General features: G+C 51.1%; 2 protein-coding genes across 2 annotated transcripts; both read left to right on the plus strand.

The window, feature by feature from the left end:
- The first annotated feature begins 6,115 nt into the window (after positions 1–6,115).
- On the plus strand, positions 6,116–7,267 carry LOC123988798. The gene has a single exon (XM_046289542.1). It carries the CDS (start codon positions 6,116–6,118, stop codon positions 7,265–7,267), a length of 1,152 nt encoding a protein of 383 aa, XP_046145498.1.
- A 43-nt stretch (positions 7,268–7,310) lies between these two features.
- LOC123988799 lies at positions 7,311–9,392 on the plus strand. The gene has a single exon (XM_046289543.1). It carries the CDS (start codon positions 7,311–7,313, stop codon positions 9,390–9,392), a length of 2,082 nt encoding a protein of 693 aa, XP_046145499.1.
- Positions 9,393–12,749: the final 3,357 nt, after the last annotated feature.

The raw sequence follows: 12,749 nt of genomic DNA on the forward strand, positions 1-12,749 counted from the left end.
AGCAAATCCTGTAGAAAGAGTTAATCGAACTCTCAAAACCATGATCACGACGTTTATTGGAGAAGACCATCGAAATTGGGACAAACACCTTCCTGAATTTTGTTTTGCCTATAATACCGCCGTACATTCCTCCTCCCTCGTTTCTCCCGCGTTCCTCAATTTTGGTCGAAACCCCCGTCCCATCCAAAACCTCCGCCACGAAATTAAATCCGATTCTTTAATAATTCCCCGAAATCCCCAAGAATGGTCCAACCGCATTTCCCGGTTAACCCTTTTATACGACATTGTCCACCGAAATCTAGAGAAAGCCTCCTACCGCCAAGCCTCCTATTATAATCGTGGGCGTCGTGACGAGCGCTACCAAATTGGTGACCTCGTCATGAGACGCCAACGAATCCTTTCCTCCGCTGCTCACAATTTCGCGTCCAAACTCGCCCCTAAATTTTCAGGTCCCTACACCATTTCAAAAATCCTTTCTCCCGTTGTATACGAATTAAAAGATTCTGATGGAAATATCATTCCTAAAGTCCACATTAAAGACCTTAAACCCTTTAGACCCCCTCCAAATTTCGATGATTCAATTTCCGAAAACCCTTCCTTAAGTCAAGATATTACCAATATTTCTCAGCCAGGACCTTCTTCACAAACCCATGATATTTCCACCCAACAAATACCACAACAAACTCCCACGCAAACGTCCCCTTCCTCGCCTACCCCTACTCCAGCGCCTCGCCGAGGACGAGGGAGACCCCGAAAAATCCAAGCACCCCAAAACACTCCACCGATAATAAACACACCACCCACTCCAGTTCCACTCCCACGCCGAGGGCGAGGGAGACCGAGGAAAACTCCGATACCTCCACACAATACTCAAATCATAATTCCAACACCCATCCCTACTCCACCCCCTCGCCGTGGACGAGGGAGACCCCGAAAAGTCCAAATACTCCCACACCCTACGCAAATCATACCCTCCCAACCAGCTCCTACCCCACTCCCTCGTCGTGGACGAGGACGACCCCGAAAACACCCCCTAAATCCTACGATCAACGTAATAAAAACAGACCAATCCTCCATACCTCCCCTCATGTCCTTACCTATCCCACGACCTAGAATTTTCCTAAATATCGACAATAATGAGACAAAAATTTAACGCTCAAATCTCGGAAAACGAAAACAAACGATAATAAAATTCCATTTGCGTAAGCCGTAAGCGACGATACCAGAGACCAAAATTTACACTAACCCCCCACTAAAGCCACCCCCCAGCAAAGAGCCCACCAAAGAAAGATCCCACTAACAAACTTACACCCCAACAGATGATTGCATCAAGGAGAGGAGGTAGAGGCCGGGGGACAAGGGCCCGAAGGAGGAGGCCGGCGCCGCGGCGACCGCGGCTGTTAAGAGGCCGGCCGCCGGTACAGACCGCCGAAATAGCGGTCCAGACGGACTCGGAGGAGTCCGAATACCTAACCCCTTCCGTATCCCCCGCTCCTTCCCCCACACCATCCACTCCCGAACTACCCTCCTCACCGACACCCCCAACAGCTTCCCAAACCCCCACCATCCGCATTAACCTAATCCGAGAGGTAGTACGGAGAATCCAGCCCCAAAGATCCAGCACCCCAACTCCCACAACCGAAAACCAACCAACCACTCCCCCGCACCCCACCTCTTCCATCGACCCTCACTTGGCCACACTGCGGGCGGCAGCAGCCCGCATGAAGACCGAGGAAGGCCGCGACTCCTCCCCAATCCGCACCACACCACCCCAGGCCCCATCCCTAAAATTCCTACGACGAACCCTAGCCCGCTATCCACCCCCAGAACCCCTATTCCCGGGCTATCCCTCCTCCTCACGTCCCCAAACCCCCGAGATCCCACCCCTCATGTCCCTCAAAATTCCCCCACCACCTCTAATGTCCCTTAAAATCCACAAACCCAGCAACCTCCCCTAAACGATCCTTCCCTTTTCCTTACTCTCGCTTCCCGCTATTCCCCCTCTGTTTCGCACTTTCTCTTTTTTTTTTTCTATCCCTTCTCTTCTTTTCCACTATTCCTTCTCTTCTCACATTCTTTCCTTTGCTTCTGGTTCTCTCTTTTGCCCTTCTCCTTTAACTGTCCCTTTACCCTTCCGGTCCTTATCCCTCTATCCACCCTCCTACCCCCCAAATGAGCCCCTAAAAATACTTCCCACCAATCCACCCAGTCCCACCCTACCTGACATAGACTCATTTTTTTTTTATTATTTTGGACGACAGCCCAACACTAAGACGAACGGACGGACGAACGAGACAACGACGAAACCCTTCCAAACATCCTACCAAAAATCAGGCATACCTGCCACTCTCCCTTAATTCGCATAAAAATTTCGGCACAACGAGTAGTCAAAACCCAAGGCAGGTAAAATTGAGTCGTAATTTCTCCACCCAGCGTCTAGATTCTCCCCCCTTTTTTTTCTTTATGATTTCGGCCGGATACTAACCCGTTTCTATTACAGGTCCATCAATTAAAATGCTATGATTCGACACGACAACAGGAGGGTCGCTCATGTCCGCGACCCCCCCTGAATGAGAGCGCAGCATGGAAGGATGAGTGTCCGCGAGAACCCGCCGATCTTGGATCTCTCTTCTCTCAAAATTATTGTTCACCTAAGTCCTTATCCCTACCCGTTGTATCTCCCGTTTCCGGTCAAGGCGGGGGGGTGTTGTAACGTGGTGACACCTGTGCCCCCCCGTTACAATCGCTGCGCTTCTCCCACCTCAAATCCCACCTAGAAATGACCCTTAACCCTTCTAACACCTCACCCCTTTCTCCCGCCCGCCGGTGTCGGGCCGATGGAGGCGACGGACAAGAGACAACAGGGATCACCCGCAAGAAGGAGCTACGAGGCCGGCGACAGACCTCCCACCCTCCAGGAGAGGAAAAGCAACGCGGGACTTCGGAAAAAGAGACGAAGCGGCCCAGCAGCTGATACGAACGTCCACCTGGAGCCATCTGTCGCCGAGCCCGAAGACCTAAGTCCACCCGCCACGGCCGGAGATCCGCCAGCCCCATCGAACCCGAACACCGGCAGATCGACAATCGATAACCAATCTATTCCGTTGCCAGAAAAGGCCCCCTTCCTATTCCCCATCCCCTCCCCAAAAATCATCCCGCGACGGACCCGTCGTCGCGACAGCGACGACGAGCCGTCATTGAGCCCTGGGCTATCTAAACAAGCGATTCGTGGAGATAAAGAGATTTTGTAAGAGCGACTAGAGATTTTGAGAGTGCGATTGTGTGTGGAGTTGACGTAAGTCCCTTCCGATATTAATTTGTAAAGAGTGAGTGCACGGCAACGGCGACCTTTCGATTGCGAACTCGCGTGTCCGCGTATCGCGCCGGTTATCCTCCGTTACATTTTACGAAACCCCCTTTTGTCCAACCCCTAATATTCCCGTCTAAAAGAATCCTCGCGCGTAACGTATACGGACTTCCAGCGAACCTTCCTCACCCTGAGATCACCCCTCCCACGCTTATCCTCCTTGCGGACTCCCCCGCGATATTGTAAGGACGTAAGTGCCACGAGTCCCATCCCCTGTAACGACCCCCATTCTGCCCCTTTTTCCAAATTTCGATTGCCACCGCGAGTGACTGGCGCCCAACGTGTATACGAAACTAGTATGAAGAAAATATAGAGTGAACCCCCGAAAGGGTCACAATATATATAATAATAATAATAATATATATATATATATATATTTATATTAATATTATTTAATCTTTATATTATAATGGGAAAAATATACTATTTAATTATTATATTTAATTAAATATTTAATAACATTTAATTTATATTATTTTAAAATAAATATTTAATATTTTAATTTTATTAATATTATTTAATATATATATACTCGGAGTGCCCCAACCCCCGAAAGGGGCGCGGGGAACCAGGACGACCTTGGTCGATCCAGGCTGAGCCCCAACCGAGCGCGTCTCCGGGTGGCGGATAGGAGGACGACCGGGTGCGTGAAGTGGGCCCCGAGTACCGTGGAACGGGACGCTTCAGGCGACCAGGAAACGGAAAAGGTGCGCCTACGGAGTGCCCCGGCCAACGGGTGCTATAAGTGACCCCTGAAGGCCTAAAAACCCTCGGAGGGGAACTAAAGCCCCGTCGCGGACCAGCTCCCGAAGCTAAGGTGTAAGCAATCGTGCCGAGAGCTGGATGGCACCGGGGTAATGGTGTCACGAACGATGCCCTTGGGGTACCAGGCGCCCCCCCCATTGTATCTAGCCTTACCCCTGCAAGCGGGCTCTGCAGGGGTGGACCTATACTTCCCGACTACTCGTGGGACACATATGGAAAACAAAAACAAAAATCAAAAGGAAAACAACGACACCCAAACAAACACGGACACTAACACGGACACGAACACGGACACGAACACCATAACAACAAACACCAACAGGAACGCACCCGGAAGCGGGCCGGTTGAGGAGGGAAGGGACCCAATTTTGGGGACCGCCTCCGAAACACCGCCGACGGGCGGTTCTGGGGCGAGTATGTCTGGGGCAGGCGAGGTCACAACCCTGCCGGCTCTGGACTTACTCACCCTCAATGAGGAGCCTTCCTCCGGCGCGGCCGGGGCCGACCAGGGAGCAATCCCAGGACCGAACCCGGTAGCACGAAGGAAGGTTAAGCTCAGCGGAGCAGCCAGAAAGAAGAAGGCCCGCTTGGCGCTCCTAGCGTCGACGGAGTCTTCCGACAAGACGGCTACCGCTGGGACAACATGCAAGGCGGGGATGGCCCCCGCGACGGCCGCTGCGAGGGGGGGCCCGACTACAGGGAAACCCCGCGCAGAGACGTCGCGGGTGGATAGCAAGGGGGCGGATGGTAAGGGGCTCAAAAGGACCCGACCATCCGTCTCCCCCAACACCCAGCCTTGCGCGAAGAAAAGACAAAGAATCTTTCCTTCGCCAAAAAGCTTTAGTGAGGCGCTGACGGCGGAGAGGAGGCTGGCGATCGCGCCGGCCAACTATCCGGAGTCGACCCTCACGGAAGCGCAGGCTTCCGCAATCGAGCAGGCGATCGTGGGAGCGTTGTGCGGGCTTCAGAAAGGCGAGACCATGCCGCGCTTCGACGAGTGCCGGTTCGGAGGGGGCCTGCTACTGGTGACTTGCGCGGACACCGGAGCGGTGGAATGGCTGAGGGCCATAGCCACCACAATCAGGCCTTGGGAGGGGGCGGTCCTCCAAGTGCTGGATGGCCGGCGCCTCCCAAAGCTCAGGAGGATGGTCACGGTCATCCCCGGCCCTCCGGTGGCCACGGAGGCAATTTTGAAAATGATGGAGGGTCAGAACCCGGGGCTCCACACGAACCTCTGGAGAGTGTGGAGCAGGAGAGAGGGGCCGAATTCGGTTACTCTCGTCCTGGGGGTTTACCCGGCATCATACAGCCTCATCAAGAGGCAAGGTTCGGAAGTCCACGTGGGCCTGCGCAGGGCACTCTTTAGAGAGGGACCTGCTGGGACCACGGAGGACAAAAAGAACCCTAACACGGTCCCCGGGAACAAACCGGGACCAGCAGCCCCGACGATGGAGGAAGGGAAGGCGGGGGTGAGTGGTGTGGATGGAGGAGAAGGGGAGCCCAGGGCGCTGGCTACGGCGCCCACGGAGACCCTCCCACCCTGCGCCGACACCCTCCCACCCACCCCACCCAAGGGCTGCAACACAACGACGGCGGCTGCCGGATCCTCCCAAGGACCGAAGGCCACCGATATGCAACCTCCGTCTAGTGGGAGCATCCCCAGGGCAGTAATGTCAAGGGGAAGGCCGACCACGGCGGAGGCGACGAGAAGAACCGGGCTTCTGGGGGTGCAGAGGGGGAGCCAACGCACCCTGACTCACACCCTGAAGGCCGGCTCTAGGGGAAGAAGAGGGACAGGCCCCGGCAAGGGCCCCCTCACAAGCAGGTACAATGGGCCCCGGCAGGGAACATAACGTACCTACTTCAACCAAGCGAGACCGGACCACATCTGGCACCAACAAGGTGTCAGAAGGTACCAGATTCTCGCAGATCAATTTGCAACATTGCAAGGCGGCAACGGATATCCTCCTGTGCCGCCTAACGATGGGGCAGACAGATATAGCCCTCATACAGGAACCTTGGATCCACAAGGAACGCGTAGGAGGGCTTAACACGGGGTGTGGCTCACTTCACTATGATGCCACATCCACAAGGCCCAGGGCCTGCATCTTCGTCAAAAAGGAAATAGCGGCCCTGAAACTTAATGAATTCTGTACAGCTGATCTTTCAGTGGTTAAGGTCAAACTTAACCTCGGTGGGAACAAGTCAGAGCTGGTGGTATGCTCGGCGTACCTACCGTATGACTCCGAGGAACCTCCACCCACGAGGGAACTCAGGGCTCTGATAGATCACTGTGCTGTCAAAGGTCTGCACCTGGTGATAGGTTGCGATGCTAACTCGCACCACACAGTATGGGGCAGTACCAATACCAACGGCAGAGGCACAGCACTGCTAGAGTACCTCGCCACCACGAGCATGGAGATCCTAAACAAAGGCTCCGCCCCCACCTTCATCACCTCCCGTAGACAGGAGGTAATTGACCTGACCCTGGGCACCACAAAGGTGGCACAGGTTGTCAAACACTGGCAAGTTCGAGACGAAAGCACGCTCTCGGACCACCGCCTAATTACGTTCAACTTAATGGGCGACAGAGAAGGCGGCACTGGTGAAGCATACAGGAACCCAAAGGCCACCAACTGGGCACTCTACAGAGAGGGCCTAGAAGGGAGGCTTAAGGGGCACTGTCAGCGTCCCAGGACCGTAGGCGAAATTGAGCAAGCGGTGAAGCACTTAAGCTCCGCCGTTACTCAAGCCTACGAGGATGCCTGCCCTGTCAAAATTGGAAGTAGTAACAAAAGGGTCCCCTGGTGGAACAAGAAATTGGACCAAGCCAGAAAGGACACCCGTAGACTACTGTACAAAGCCATGAAGGCAAATACGAAGCCAGCCTGGGACAGTTACAAAAGGTCGCAGCAAGCTTACAAAAAGCTAATAAGAACTAGCAAGAGGTCAGCCTGGAAGACCTTCTGCAAAGAAACCGAAGCTCTACCAGTAGTTGCCAGGTTAAGGAGGGTCTTCTCAACAGGCCCCTCACCGGGGTTGGATCGTCTCAGACGCCCCGACGGAAGTCTGACGAACAACCACAAAGAGACATTAGAACACCTCATCCAGACACATTTCCCAGAATTGTATTGAATGTATTGCTAAGGCATACAGACCCATCAGCCTCACCTCTTTCATGCTCAAAACGCTGGAGAGGCTGGTCGATAGGTACATCAGAGACGAGGTTTTGGCCAATAAACCACTACACCCCTCTCAACACGCCTATCAAAACGGCAAATCCACCGAGACGGCACTTCATAAACTAGTAGGCTTTATTGAAGGCGCACTGTCGAGCGGCGAATCTGCCCTCTGCATTTTCCTCGACATCGAGGGGGCGTTTGACAACACACCCCATGATGCCATTAAGGAAGCTGCGAGGAGGTATAATATTAAGGACTCCGTCGTAAGATGGATCCACAACATGCTGACGAACAGAACAGCCATAGCAAGCCTGGGAGAGGAGACGGTGAGGGCTGACGTCGCGAGGGGCTGCCCGCAGGGAGGAGTCCTGTCCCCCCTGCTGTGGACCCTCGTGGTTGATGAACTCATACGTATACTCGCCTCGGAAGGCTTTGAGGTTCAGGGCTACGCCGACGACCTCTCTATCACGGTCAGAGGCAGACACCCGTTGGATCTAGCGAGGAGATTACAAAAGGCTATCATACTCGTAGAATCTTGGTGTCAATCACACTCACTCTCGGTTAACCCGAGCAAAACGGAACTGGTCCTATTTACAAGGAGAAGACGCTTTTATTTTAAGGCTCCTCACCTTTTTGGGACGCAGCTACAACTCACAGATGAGGTTAAATATCTAGGTGTAATACTAGACAAAAAACTCACCTGGAAAAACCATGTGAACAGGCAGACCCAGAAAGCAATCAGCACCTACTGGGCCTGCCGCAGAATGTTTGGCCCCACATGGGGACTCAAACCAAGGGTGGTCAGGTGGATATACCAGGCCATCCTTGAACCTATCACAACATACGCCTCGATTGTGTGGTGGACCTCCATGAAGAGGGAAGCACACAGAAAGGCTATAGAAAGAATATACAGAATAACGCTGCTGGGGATAATAGGTGCACTCCCCACCACGCCCACCTTGGCAATGGGTGCGCTGCTCGACATCAAGCCACCCCATCTAACAGTGATGGCAACGGCTTGGAGAGCGGCCATCCGCCTCCACCAAGCTGAAGAATGGTCCCCGACGGGCGGCGGGCACACCGAAATCCTCAGGGATGTGGGATCAGAGTCAATTCTGACCCACGGTGGGGACCGCTGCAAGACGGAATACCTCTTCAGACGAGAATATGATCTAATCCTCCCAGATAGGGAGAAATGGCTGAAAGACCCAAACGACATTCTGACTCCGGGGGGGCTGGTCTGGTTCACAGACGGCTCTAAGACCGGTATCGGCACCGGAGCCGGGATTGCGGGGGAAAGCCCTAGGGTCGAAATGACCCACAAGCTGGGCCACCACGTTACGGTCTTCCAAGCAGAAGTGTTTGCCATATGGGCCTGCGCCAAATATAATTTGGATAGGGCCCACTCAGGAAAACACATATACATCTGCAGTGACAGCATGGCCGCGCTGAAAGCCCTCCACAAAGTGGAAATAGGGTCAAAGCTAGTCAAGGACTGCGCACTGATTTTAAAACAGCTATCTCTGAACAACAGAGTTAAGCTGCTATGGGTACCAGGTCACACTGGTATCCCAGGAAACGAGAGGGCTAACGAATTAGCACGACTGGGGGCGTCAAGCTCCCAGCCATGCCATGAGTACCCTATTGGTGTCTCAACCTATGCGTTGAAAGGCTTGGCCAAGGACTGGTTAAACCAGGAATTCACCAGGCTCTGGCACAACGCCAATGGCATGAGACACACGAGGGCCCTATTTAAGGGACCGTCACAGAAGCTGGGTGACACCTTAAGTCACCTGGACAGGGCGCAGCTGCGCATGCTCGTGGGCCTAGTGACAGGACACTGGTACACGAGAAAACACCTCGCGCGCATGAGACTCACGGAGGAGACATTATGTCCGAGGTGGGAGGAAGAGGACGAAACCCCTCTACACGTACTTCTAAGATGCAGGGAACTAAGGGCCCGAAGAGGAGCAATCCTGGGGACCTTGGAACCCTCATCATTAAGCATTTCGGCTGGCCTGGTGCCGGCGCTTCTAAACTTCGCCACAGAAGCCCAGTTGCCAAGGCACAGCCAGTAAAGAGGCTGCCTAGCGGCCCGGGTACAATGGTCCTCAAGGACTGAGTGCCCGGCTAGCCTCAGCCTACTAGAATAGAATAGAATAGAATAATATATATATATATATACATATATATTTTATATATAATAGATATTGGTCTGTGGGAAGGAATATAATATTATTTAATTAATATTGTGTTTAATTAAATATTTAATAATATTTAATTTATATTATTCTGAAATAAATATTTAATATTCTAATTTTATTAATATTATTTAATTAATATTGTATTTAATTAAATATTTAATAATATTTAATTTATATTATTCTGAAATATTTAATATTTTAATTTTATTTATTATTATTATTTATTTTATTCCCATTGCGGGGTACAAATGCGGACCTCCGCTCCGCTTACAGATTACGCTATCCTTATTTCTAACTTAAATCTAAATCTCTGTTGAGAGAGAGAGAGAGCACTCACTCCATTCATTCCTCACCCATTCGTTTCTGGACCCCCGCTTCCGCTGCTCGCCCTTTCTCTCATCTCTTCCACTCTTCTCATCCATACCTCCCCTTCTCCTTCCTCCCCTAATACCTCCGCCACCATTTCCTGCCACCCTTTATCTTTCCCCCATTCTGTGCATTCCTCCCATATATGCTCCCACGACTCTATCCCTCTCCCACATATCCTACATCTCCGTTTTTCCTCCTGCTCCCAATACCTCCCCCCCTTCATTTTACTACCTAACCTGAAACCCGCTATCAATTGCCACCTCCTTTCCTCCCAGTTTTTACTCAGGTACCCTGGTACACCTTTCCCTTTTACTATCTTGTACCACCTATTGTACCTCGAATCCCTAATCCTTTCCCATCTTTCCTCTTCTTGGATACCCTTCTCCTTTCTTATCAGCTCTTCCCCCCTCAACCGCCCTTCTTCTCTCATCTCCTCTACTTCCTCTATGCTCCACCCTTTCCTCTCATAAAACTTTCTCCTTTCCTCCTCCCACCCCTCTAACGCCCTACCTTTTTTTGCTCTTTCTCTTATCTCCATCCAACATTTCCTCGCTAGGCACCCATCTTTACCTTCACTCAACTTCCTCTCATATCCCCATGCCCTCATTCCAGCCCTTCCTGCTAATAGCTCCCTCTGTAATTCCTCTCTTACCATATACCCTGGCACAGATCTTTCTACTCCCAACACCCATCTTAAATACCTCTCTTGTATCCTCTCCATTTTCTCCCTCTCTTTCCATCCCCATATTTCCACCCCATAACTCATTACTGCCCACACTAATCTATCAAATAGCCATATTCTTCTGCCCCAGTCTTTCGCAAATTTCCTTTTTCCTATCCCCCACACTTGTCTCATAGCCACCGCACCTTTCCTCATTCTCTCCTCTACCTGCTCTTCTTGCTTCCCATTCGCCGTCACCACGTACCCTAAATACTTAAATTTCTTCACTTCCTCTATCTTGTTGCCCTTCCACCACCATGTCATCCTCCCTCTCCTCCCGCCTCCCTTTATACATCTCATCATCTTTGTTTTTCCCACATTCACCTCTAGCTTTTTCCCCTCTATATACCTTTCCAGTCTCGCCATTAACCCTTTCATTCCATCTTCGTCTTCCGCCATCACCGCTACGTCATCCGCATACGCCAGCGTGTATATCTTTTCTCCTCCCAACCTTACACCCCCCCATCTCCCTTTCTTCATTTCCTCCTCCATGTCTGCTAGCAACAATGTAAACAAGATTGGACTCAAAGGACAACCCTGCCTTACCCCTTTACTCGTCCAGAAGCTCTCCCCTTCCTTCTCCCCCACCCTCACTTTACTCTTCGTTTCCCTCAAAACCTCCACGCATCTCTTCACTAGCCCTTCTCTTACCCGTGCCTTCCTCATTGACCTTGCTAACACCTCTCTATCCACTGAATCAAACGCTGCCTTCATATCCACAAATAGCACCAGCATCTTCCCTCCCTTTTTAGCTAACTGTCTATTTATCAAATAATTCAGTACATAGATATTATCCATTGTCCCCATTCCCTTCCTAAATCCTGTTTGATTTGGGGGAAGTGCCCCTTTCTCCTCTATCTCTTTTCTTAGCCTTTCTGCTAAAACTGCTGCGTGTATTTTATACGCCGTCTGCGTCAACGTCACTCCTCTATAATCCTCTACCTTTTCTCCTTCTCCTTTCTTAACTATGGGCACTACCACCCCCTCCGACCAGTCTTCTGGCCAGCCCTTTCCTCTCCATACCCTATTACAAATTTCCCATATTCTCTCTCTTACTATTTTCCCTCCATACTTCCATACTTCATTCGGAATCCCGTCCCCTCCTGTTGCTTTCCCCTCTTTCAGCCTTTTTATTACTGCCCATACTTCCTCTCTACTCAATTCCTCCTCTTCATCCTCCTCTCCCCCTCTTCCCTCCTCACCTCTAACCCTCCAATTAACTCCCCCTAAAACACCTCTAAAATAGTTGTCCCACACCTCTATCTCAATCTCCTCATTCACTCTCTTCCTACGTTTTCTTCCTCTATTGACAATCTTCCATACCTCTCCCTCTGTTCTTACCCCTTCTATCTCTTTCTCCCATCTCTCTTTTTCCCTTCTCTTCTTCTCTTTGCACAACGCGCCTAGTTTGTTCCTCGCCCTCCTAAATTTTTCCCCACTTCCCCCTTCTCTTTTCCATGTTTTCAATTCCTCTTCAACCTCTTTCTTCATCTCCCTACACTCCTCATCCCACCACCCTTTCCCTTCCTTTTTCTCCTTCTTCTTCTCCATCCTTTCTAACACCCCTATTATTTTTCTCTTTGTATCTCCCCATTCTTCAACTGTTTCCTTTCCCTCATCCTCCCCATCCCCATACTTCTTCGCAAATTCCTCCCTTCTTTCTTCCGTCCACCACCCTTTTCTCCTTCTCCCCCCTCTTCCCTTCCCCTTATTCTTTCTTTCTTCCCTTTTTCCTCCTTCTATCCATACCACCACTGGTTGGTGATCCGAATCCACTTTCCCCTCTACTACCACCCTATCCACTTTTTCCCTCGTCTCCCCATTACCTATTACATAATCTATCACCGATTCCCCGTTTCCTGTGTACGTAAATTCTCCCTCTTCGTCGCCTTTTATGTCCCCATTCATTATCTGCCACCCCAGCTCTCCCAAAAACTCACACAATCTCTTTCCCTCTCCATTATTTTCTTGTCCTTCGATCTCCTAAACTCTTCTTCTCTTTCCCCCTCTTCTTGTATTCTACCTCCTTGTCCACCCGTCCTAGCATTAAAGTCTCCACCTATTATGACCCTTACCCCCCTCTCCTTCTCCTCCATCCATTCCCTCAGTCTTTCTATCTTCCTCTCCAGATCTTTATTCAC

This window comes from Osmia bicornis, unplaced genomic scaffold, assembly GCF_907164935.1.
Source record: "Osmia bicornis bicornis unplaced genomic scaffold, iOsmBic2.1, whole genome shotgun sequence".
NCBI classification, from domain to species: Eukaryota; Metazoa; Arthropoda; class Insecta; order Hymenoptera; family Megachilidae; genus Osmia; species Osmia bicornis.

Excerpts from the sequence above, each read along its gene's own strand:
- LOC123988798 (XM_046289542.1), top strand. The coding sequence starts at position 6,116 with ATGGGGCAGACAGATATAGCCCTCATACAGGAACCTTGGATCCACAAG.
- LOC123988799 (XM_046289543.1), top strand. The coding sequence starts at position 7,311 with ATGCTCAAAACGCTGGAGAGGCTGGTCGATAGGTACATCAGAGACGAG.